This window comes from Salarias fasciatus, chromosome 1, assembly GCF_902148845.1.
Source record: "Salarias fasciatus chromosome 1, fSalaFa1.1, whole genome shotgun sequence".
NCBI classification, from domain to species: domain Eukaryota; kingdom Metazoa; phylum Chordata; class Actinopteri; order Blenniiformes; family Blenniidae; genus Salarias; species Salarias fasciatus.
Window position 1 is genome coordinate 13,677,107 of NC_043745.1, and position 10,957 is coordinate 13,688,063.

Below are 10,957 nucleotides of genomic sequence, written 5' to 3' on the forward strand. Positions count from 1 at the left end.
ATAAAAGCTTCAGTAAATGAGGTTGTGGTACCCAGTCAGGACTGTCCATCTGTTCAGGTGTTTTAATTCATCATGAAAATTTACCGCTCTTAATAATTGCTTCTGATTTAAAATTGTCACTTTGAATAAGAACAGTGTAAATGTATTAGCTGCAAAGTATCAGGATCCAAATAACTGAACGCTATTGAACATTTGAGCTGCACTAAGTCGTAGTATTATGATTCTAGACATGATTCAAATTGAATGTAAATTTGTTATTTGTTATTTCTGTCCCTGCGGATTCTTCCCATTATTCATGTTCTCTTGTAAGCAATTCCATTGCTGACAAATCTGAGCTATTATTGTAAGAAGTTAGAAGTGAAAGAAGTGGCATGTAACACAAACCCTGAATGAGCAGGATATGTCAAGACATTGCATAAACCAAGAAACATCAAACAGACCCTCTACTTCAGCAAGGTCGGTTATTACGTAGTGTAACAGTGATTTAAGTAGGTTAAAGTGAAAAGCACAAAAAACTCAGTCGATTGCAGATGTAAGTCTGATCCTGCACTTTCTGTTGAGGTTTTATAATATACAATAGTAATGAGAACTTAAGAATGTGAGGATGAAAGGAGTGATCAATCGTTACACCAGCCGCCACCAGGGAAGCTCTGCCCCTTGGTCAGCCTCTGTCAAGGGATCAGACTTGTTCATATTGTTGTTGTATGTAAATAGACGTTTTCTGTTTGTCTTCCAGCCGTGAAAGTTTTCTTAAAAACACACATGCCGTGGAAATGAAATATTTCCTTCTCTCACATGGCATGAAACATCCAGCAGGTTTAATTATCTACACTCTTTCGATTCAATATTGAAAAGATAAAATCTTGGTTAATTGATTTTATTTTCCACATTCAGAGTGTGAACTCCGTCACCCACTTCTTCTCTCATCCTTTTATTACAGTCATCTGAATGATTGCTGGGAGGATTTCTTCTTAATATAAAACTATATCATTACATTTGATCAGAAAACAAACTTTCACAAAAAAAAATGTTTTATTTGGTTCTGCATAGAATTGTTGGGATATATGTCTTCAAATGTGAGGATTACAGCATCTTGGGTTGAAATCTTGCAATCCATTTTCAAAGTATTGTATTTGCCGCGAGCGATGTAATGAAAATACAGTGGGTTAATGGAGTAAACGGCAATGGATTTATCAACACATGATTTATTTCTACCTCATAAACCTCTAGATTCCGACAGTATGTTAATTCCTTCGAGAAACATTCCTTTTAGAAATCCCCATGTTCCAGGTTCCAGCTCCAAAAAGCAACATCACATTTTTCTGCAAACCATCAATGCTGACTCCAAGACCGTGACAAAAACAGGAGGGAACGGTCTTGTGGGCAGAGTTTGCCATTTGCTGTCGTGGAGAGGCAGAGAGCCCAACACGCAGAGGGAGCTACTATTTCTGTCTGTTATTAGTGACCACAAAAGTGCTTGGGGAAGGGGAGGGACACATTGTGGGGGTGGTTGCTGGTGATGGGGGCTGGGGCGGACTCGCTCTGTGAACGAGCAGCAGGAGGAGGAGGAGGAGGAGGAGGAGGAGGAGGAGGACATGAGGATGCGCCGCTTGTGCACAATCGGAGGCAGCAGAGAGGGAAGCGGCGTCCGTGTGAGGCGAGAGAGAGGAGCTGCATGGAATGGAGGAGGATGCAAGAGCACCTCTGTCGGCGTTGTCAAGGCTCCCGCAATCTCCAGAACCACTGCCACCCTGGATGGTGTGCTGAGGGGAGAGACTCGTAGCAGGTATGTGCACGGCATTTCAATGCTCATGCATGTGATGCAATCATTGCTGTGAAAAAGGGTTGTGTTGGCGAGCTGATAGTAGAGTGCGTTCTTGGCGTGTGGAGGATGTTGCTGCTGTTGTGCTGCCAATTAAAGGTGTGTGATTTATGTTGTCTGTTTTCAGTTGAGGTGATGCTGTGTTAGTTAACGCAGCCTCTCCAGTGAAATCTATAACTCTGTTGTGTGTTTTGCGTCTTCACCAAAGGGGAGCAGGAGGGATTACCCCAGGATTCGAACCTCTAACCCATTTCCTGGCTGAATGCATTACCCTGACGGCTCACCGGTTGGATGCTGTGCTGAGAGGCTGCGTGTTTAAAAGCCCTCTGTCTTTATTTCCCAGCTCTGGGATTCCCGAGGGAGCAGCTGTTTGGATTCGGTGTCGTCTCTGATATGATGCTGAGAGCAGGAGGGGCAGCCACCTCGCTTGCATTGCTACTGCTGCTGCCATTGCTGTGCTGGTGCCACCTGTGCCACTCGCTGCGTGAGTGTTTGACGGACTTTAAATTTCTTGTGAAATTGAACCGGAGGAATAGAATAGGTTAAAAATGACAGGGTGTAGCTGTTGAGCTTCAGACCATGTAGAGACAAACAGAGGTGTAAAAAGTCCCAGGGGAGTCATGAAGAGTGAATCGAGTTTACATCCATTTAATCATGAACTCCTCCCGGATTCCTGCCGATCCCAGCTAATTTTATGTGAAAAACTATGCACACCCTGAAGACGTTGTCAGTCCATCAGCAAATTACCTAAAATGCATGCTTTAAAGGAGGAACCATCCAGACACAACCCATGAAGGCACAAAGGGAACATGCAAACTCCACAGTCTCCAAGCCTGGAATCAAATTGGAGTATTCTTGCTGTGTAGCAGGAATGCTCACCACTACACAACTGTACAGCAAAAATGAAAGTGCTTCTATGGTCACATTAAATTTTAGGGTTGCCCAGGGACTAACAGGTCTGCAGCTGGATGTCCGAAGGCGCTGATAGCTAATGTGCATAACTGCACTTCAAGTAAAACAATTCCGTTTCTAAACGGTGTTCTTTTTATAATCTCAAATCAACATGTGTCAACCTCGTCTCCTTTGAGACAATCAGCTGAATGTCATTTTCTGATTACCACTGAATCTTATTGAATCTTATTGGATATGTACATCATTTCTGATTTCATATATAATATGAAAAACAGCAGACGAATGCTGAAGCTCGAGTCAGGTTGTGTTGATGAGGAAAACTGAAAAGAGTTCCAAGGTTGTGGCTCTAGAGCAGCATAATTCAGGTCAGAGGAGACAGAGTATCATGACAGTCTTATCAGCATACGTGTTTAAATTATATACCAGAGAGTTTGTGGTTTGCTTATCCTGATTCAGTAATGATTCCTTCACAGAGACATTCCTCAGGGTACTGAACTCGAACCCATCATTTTCACAATGTATTCCTCCTATGTGACCACATCATTCATAATCATAATCTCTTTCAGAAATACTGTATACCATAGCATTTAAATAAAACACTCATTTACATAATATATGCATATAATCACAATTCTAACCACAGTAAATGTATTATCTACCCACATCCCACAGCTATAGCGTATATAAAGTCACTCATACCACATAAGCACATCACATCATTAGGAACTGTTGTGATCTCTTCTGGATGGTGGTGGGATGGAAGAGTTGTTCATGTGGGAGTTGAAATGTGCGCATTCAGCAATGCATGACTATAAATACAAGTTGGAACCATGTGATTACAATGATTCCGATATGGCGAGGATAGGATTTTTGTTTGTGATTAAAAGGCAGAATATTCATGTGCTGAGCAGGTCCAGGCAGACACAGCAGGAGAGTAGTTGGACTCCTCTTGGGTTGGCACACGGGGAACAGCAGGAGACACATTATTAGATCAGTAGTAATTATTTCCAGGAGAGAGAGAAAGAGAGCATCTGACATTTCCATGACACACTGTACGGGTAATTGGGTGCTTGTTTGTACATTGCAATGCGTTATGCATATCTTTATGTGTTTGTAATTTATGCTGTTGTTCTCATGCTGTCGTGATAATTTACATACTTGTATGTTTGCACTCACATTCTTTACTGACATGTTGTGCATGCTACAGATGGTAACATGCCACATTCACATTGTAATGTGTTTATATCACTGCTTTGTTTAAGCTGTGTTTCCCACTGCACCTGGCAAACAGCCATCTTGAATGAATGAATTAACATTAAATATTAATTTAACTCGGGATTAGGTGTAAATGTCATCCCTGGAGATCCTGGCTTTAAAAGCGCTCCCTCTTTGCCTCAGAGCACATGCCTCACGCTGTGTTGCTGCGTTTCACTTTTGAAAATCAACAAAGATGAATGTGAAAATCCAGCAGATTCTGCAGCTTGCAGAACAGTGTGGGAGAAGGCGAAGAGATGATGAATTTGCTGATCACACAGTCATTGATTGAGGGTGTTGAAGCCTTGTCTCCATCGATCCCCCCCCCCCCCCCCCCCCCCCCCCACACACACACACACACACACACACACACACACACACACACACACACACACACAAAGTGGTCGATGTTGCGGTGCATTTTCAGCCACATTGTTCAGCCATAAATTGAATTCATTACAGCGGTGGTGAATGATTTAAAGAGCAGGAAGAATGGAATCAGGTGCAATTCAAAAGCATGATCAATATTTTCCACACTGTGGTGACACCCTGCTTGGGAAAAGCAGAGAAAGCACTTTAAATGATTCAAGACTTGCCGGTCGTCTGAGGCTGTTGCGCCCGTCACATCCTTGTGTGTAATTCTCCCACTGCCAGTCATCAGACAATACTTATTTTAGATTCATTATGAACATTTAATATTATGTTGATGTTTTTTACATGTCATGCCAACATCTGCTTTAAGGATCTTATATTTACATTTGATATATTTCCAATTATTATGCCATGCTTTATGACAAGCTTTATTGACAGTCATTTTCACACATTAACCACTATGTAAGGCAGGTAAACAGGACTATAAGATTCTGCAGAGAGGAAGCAGAGAAGAAAATGCAGAAAGTAGACAAAGTGCCTCAATGTGGTGAAAGTTATAGTTAAATGCAGTAAACACAACACTGGAAATACTGTGTCTTTACACAATGTACCATTATATGAAGGCAACATTGACTGAAAATAAAGCCAGAGAAATATCTTGACTTTCTCTGATGGTCATGCAGCCCTATAGATGAAATCACACCAGATAAATACCGTTTACTTGAATTTACTCTCTTGTTAGGAATTAGCAAGCTAGTGTCGAATTTAGCAAATATTCTCTTTTTACTTGGATATTAGCTTTCTTTTTCCATCCATGTTATGCTTTGGTACAGAGGTCATATCCAGAAACTCTAGCCATGAAAACTGTAGGTCAATGAGGTGAAAACAGAGCTGTTTAAAAACCAGCTCCAGAAATAGAGCAGGGTAATTAACAATGAAGTCCACACAGTGACTCAGTGTGTGCTGCCTGCCCCCAATCCAGGCTGAATGCTTGTTTTGGTTTCTTCCTTTCTCATTCTTAAAGTGCTTCCCTCTCTAACATTTTATTTTTTCACACTTTCCAGGAGTCCCAAAACTCTCTGCCTTTGCGAAAGCAGAAGACAAACTGTTCAAATATCTCTTCGGACACTATCAGAAATGGGTGCGTCCAGTGGAATACCTCAACCAGACCATCAGTGTGAAGTTTGGACTGGCCATCTCCCAGCTAGTTGATGTGGTGAGAGAAATGTTGTGATTAGTGTGTGTGCGTATGAGTGAAAGATTGAATTCTGAAGATTTTTCTCTTTCATTCTAGGATGAAAAAAACCAGCTCATGACAACCAACGTTTGGATGAAACAGGCAAGTACCGACCACGACCCATCGGAAATAACAAACTGATGCTCTTTTATAATTCTCCATCAGCAAGTTTGCAGGTGAGCCAGTGTTAGTGTCACTTTACGGTCGTTGATGTCCAAATGGTGAGTCTGCCCGGCGGCATTTCACCGGCAGTTCTCGTCTATTTGAGCCGTTTCGGCCCGATGCCCACGCACCTGCCTCGCCGGACCACCTCCTCTCCATTCCTGCTCCTGTCAGCCTTATTCATGGTCTTGGGCGTTGTGTCTGTCATGCATCTTATGAATTATCTCCACAGCCCAGGCTGTGGGCAGCGGCAGTCCGTTTCAGTGATGGATTATATCATGCAAAGAGGAAAATAGAAGGTCAGCGGCCTCATCAGTGTTGTCCATTCATCATAGATGTTATTGGCAAAGTGGAAGGGACGTCAGATATTGTAATTGTATCTTATCACCTTTACCTTACCTTCAGCAGTCTCATTTGGGTTTCAAAAAAATACTTCTTTATCCTGATCTTCCCATTACGGTTATCCTGTCCTGTACAGCATTTCAGATTGGACTGCTAATTTTTCTCTCAACTGAACTTTTTTTTGCAAGAGGAAAAAATAATAGATGTCCAAAAATTGGTGCAAGTAAAGTATTACTATATTTAGGTAATCCAACCCAATGCTTGCCAGCACTAATGACATGTTCAAATGAATGTGGTTCGTTCTCAGGTTATAAATTAAATGTTCAGAAAACACAATTATTAGTTTTAATTACAGTCCTCTGACTGCCCTCTGTCAAAAATATCAGCTAAACTGAGTTAACATATCAATAAATATCTAGGAATTAATATCCATAAAGGTCTGTCAAGAGGAGCAGAAATGAGTATATACCTCTCAGTAAAAAAAAAAAAAATTAAGGAAGATTTTGACAGATGAAACTTAATACCATATCGAAGCCTCAGTTCATGTATGGAGTGCATCAAGATGACCATTCTGCCCAGGACTTGATACATTTTACAGTCATTATCCATCGAAGCACCAGAAAAACAATCCCAAGCATGGGACAGATGAATATCAAGATAGATACGGGTTTGAAAAACACCCTAGATATGGTACAAAATACTCCAGCTGTCAAGTGGTCAAAGCGGACCAGCTCTTCTTATTCTAAAAGACTGTCTCAATGCAGACCAATTTAGAATTTTTGTGCTCTTTTTTTACAAGGTCAGATGGAAAAATGTAGAAGAAAAAATGAGAAAAGAATATACCAGTCCCTGTGTTGACTGGAGATCCATTATTACAAAAAGACTTTACAGATAAAGATGATCCCTGGATCACTAATTCATTACAGCTTTGGAATGATGTATTGAAACAGTTAAATTTAAAAGAGGCATACAAATACAAGAGAAAATATATTAGAAATTATTAATATGAAAATAGCATTCTAAAGGTGAGAGATTACCAAGACAAACATTATAAGAAGATAATTTCAGTATTATGCACAAGTCTTCAATTACTTAACAAACAAAATATATCGAATGCAAAATCAAGATGGGAAATATAGGAAGCATCTTGACCACACAGCAGAACTGGAGTGAATTTTTTAAACAGCAATGAAAATAAAATCTCCACTTTGTGAAGAATTTACATGGAAAAACAATGTTATCCAGTATTTCTGCACTCCATATCAAAATGAATCATCTTCAAATCAGACAGAGAGTTGGAGATGCGGTGGAAGCCAATGAGAGGATCATTTCCATATATTCTGGAGTGTCCCTGCTGTGACCCCATTTCGGCTGAGCATACATCAAACCTTGGAGACTGTCCTTTCAACAAAAATAATATTAAGTTTGAATTTGTCCTCTTTGGCTGATCTGGAGGAAGTGGGATGGAGGAACTGAGATAAATATTTGCTAATGATATTACTGGTGGTCTGTAAGAAGTTCACAACCAAGAGGGAGGTACCCAAGAATGGACTGATATTAGACATAGTATGTTTGTGATATAAATAATTACTTTAAGGAGGTGTTTATTGAGAACAGGCAAAAATAGACTGCATATGCCTCTACCGTCAGAATAGAGTTCAGGTAACCTTTGTTCGGACTATTGTCATTATTTTTATTTATTTACTCTTTTTGCCTACTGTATCTTTTATTTCCATAACTGGAGGTGTTTACCAGTCTATTTATTTGTGCTTTTACTTTCTCCCTGATGTCTTTGCACTCGTCTAAAGATCTTTATGTTGATTGTCTGTATCTGTATAAAATCAAGAATGAAATAAACGGAACTTTTGATGTCCAGACATTTATAGACACTTCAGCAGCCACTGCATCCAAACCTCATACATAATATAAAGTCATTAAAGACTGATAACTGCGATCCAAAAGACTTGGAGGACAAGTCATATATTGGCACCAATATATGGCAAGCTGCCTTTCTCTGACACCATTGAATCTTTGCCAGCGGGTTTTCTATAGCTTTTCCGAATAACCAAGCTGGTATTAACTCTGTTACCAGTTGTACCAAGACATTCAGTATTACAGTTCTTACTTTGATTAAGTGTTGAATGGTGATTGTTGGCAGGTGTCAGCAGACTCAACTTTTTTTTTAATGTTTCCAGTCTGTTGTTTAGGTTAAGTTAGCCAACTGTCTGTTGTTACTGACTGATATGGAAGTACTGTCAAGCTTTATACAGTTCTCAACAAACACTTGCAAAATCTTCAAATACTTTCTTTAAAACTCTGCAAGAAAAGTTTTAAGATCATATTTGTTTTTAATTCGATTTGCCCATTGTTTCTTTGATTAGGAGTGGGTCGACATGAAACTCCGATGGAATCCTGATGACTACCTGGGTATCACAACGATCCGAGTCCCCTCTGACAGGATCTGGCTTCCTGATGTTGTGCTTTATGATAAGTATGCATGATTATATTGTATATCTAAGAAAATGAAATGACCTAACGACCGCGAACGATCAACTGAATCATGTTTTGTCCAACAGCTCAGATGGTCGTTTTGAGGGAACTGTCACCAAGGCTGTGGTTAAGTATGACGGGACCATCATATGGACGCCTCCTGCCAATTACAAGTCAGCCTGCACCATCGACGTCACCTTCTTCCCTTTCGACCTCCAGAACTGCTCTATGAAATTTGGCTCGTGGACCTACGACGGGTCCCAGGTGAGACTGAGCTTCACGATACGTGTCCGCGATGCATCAGTGTTTATCAGACTGACACGAAGTAACTCCATATTCAACAGGTAGATGTAATCCTGGAGGACTTCCACGTGGATAAACAGGACTATTTCGACAATGGGGAATGGGAGATTGTGAAGGCCACAGGCAGTCGTGGCTTGAGGACCGACGGCAGCTCTTCCTATCCCACCATCACCTACTTCTTCATTATCCGCAGGTTGCCACTTTTCTACACCCTCTTTCTTATCATCCCCTGCATCGGCCTGTCCTTCCTCACCATCCTCGTCTTCTACCTGCCCTCAAACGGCGGCGAGAAGATCTCTCTCTGCACCTCAGTGCTGGTGTCGCTCACCGTCTTCCTCCTGGTCATTGAAGAGATCATCCCCTCCTCTTCCAAGGCGATCCCCCTGATCGGGGAATACCTGGTCTTCACCATGATCTTCGTCACGCTTTCCATCATCATCACTGTCTTTGCCATCAACATCCACCATCGCTCCTCGTCGACGCATCACGACATGGCGCCGTGGGTGAGGAAGATATTCCTACATCGACTTCCTAAACTGCTGTGCATGCGCAGCCACGCGGACCGCTACGCCGCCGCCGGAGTGAGCGGGGCGGGAGGGGCTGCTGGCGTGGGCAGGATGAAGGGCTCGTCACCCGAGGTCACCCCTCTGCTCTACACTCGACACAACCTGCAAGCAGCTCTGGAGTCTATTCGCTACATCACGATGCACGTGGTTAAAGAAAATGAGGTCAGAGAGGTGAGTTTCTAAGACGCTCGTTTCCGAGAAGTAAAGATCATAAACTTCTGAAATCTAATAATGTCAAACACATCAAATTGACTAAATCTTGATCAGAAATGTCTCTGCATAGCTGGCCTGAACAGATTTAGATACGAGCCTATATGTATTGTTTGTCTGCAGGTGGTACAAGACTGGAAGTTTGTAGCCCAGGTTCTGGACCGAATGTTTTTGTGGGCCTTTCTACTGGTGTCAGTCCTCGGCTCTGCTCTTCTCTTCATCCCTGTTATTTACAAATGGGCAAGCATTATCGTCCCTGAGCATGCTGCTGGAAGTATGCTCTAGGAATCGACCTATTGAAAGCAGGGGCAGAGAGCGATCATGACATTTGATCAGTACCTTGTTGGATATGGGATTTGGATATCGGCAACGATTCTGTGACCTACAGCCGGACAGGACATCACGCTGTAGCTTCCGAGGGCTTGCGTGCAATCGAATCCACACAGGCTTTCAGCATATTGTGCAACTGGACTGTGTATGAAAGGAATGTTTACTCAAAGAAGACAGCATGTGGAGTAAATACTGCGAAATTTCTGAGTGTGTTTAGGATTCAAAATATTTTTCCATTTAAGAGAGCAAGCTGATGAACTGCTGTTGGCACAGAAAGAGCCTCAACGAATGTTTTTGGGAGACAGTAACAGTGTAAAAGTATAAGATTATCATAAAGCACATATGAAGGATTATTCTTCAACGATTCCCCATAATCAGCTCATGTACTAAAGTTTGATGTTGATTTAAAAGAGTTCAGCAGATTTTTTTTGTAATAACAAATTAATAATAAACATATCACACAACCATTTGGCCTTGTGTCTTCATTATGTGTGAAAAGGCTGAGATATATAATTGGCCGTAGTGTGACAAAACAACAAAATGGCAAGAAATAAAGGCTTCGTTATCATAGATTTTTGTGGTTAACCTCAGCATGTGTGTGCATGTTTACAGAAACAGACTGGTGGAAACATTTCACTTCATCATTTCAAATTTCAGTTTGTGAAAAATTATTTATTATATTTAGTACAGTTCAGTGAAATATATTATTAGAAGAGATCATTCCCTCCTCTTTGAAGTCTTGTCTCACTATTTTTTAATTAAATTTTTTAAGCTGATTTGAAAAAAAGTACAGTTTCTCAAAATATTTTCTTTATTCCAGATTTAGTTATCTAGTGGCCATGATTACTGAAAAAAATATAATACTTTGTCTAAATATTGTAACCACATTATTGCAAAAGTGTCAAAAACACTGTTAAACATTCCTTTTACTGAAAGATCAATGTGTTTTTGAGAAGT

General features: G+C 40.9%; 1 protein-coding gene across 1 annotated transcript; it reads left to right on the forward strand.

Annotated features, from left to right (window-relative positions):
- The first annotated feature begins 1,600 nt into the window (after nt 1–1,600).
- Nucleotides 1,601–10,467, forward strand: chrna5 (cholinergic receptor, nicotinic, alpha 5). The gene is made up of 8 exons (XM_030089211.1): nt 1,601–1,786; nt 2,166–2,306; nt 5,425–5,576; nt 5,655–5,699; nt 8,483–8,592; nt 8,678–8,855; nt 8,936–9,631; nt 9,794–10,467. Exons 2-8 carry the CDS (start codon nt 2,216–2,218, stop codon nt 9,953–9,955), a joined length of 1,434 nt encoding a protein of 477 aa, XP_029945071.1. The 5' UTR covers nt 1,601–1,786; nt 2,166–2,215; the 3' UTR covers nt 9,956–10,467.
- The last annotated feature ends 490 nt before the right edge of the window (nt 10,468–10,957 follow it).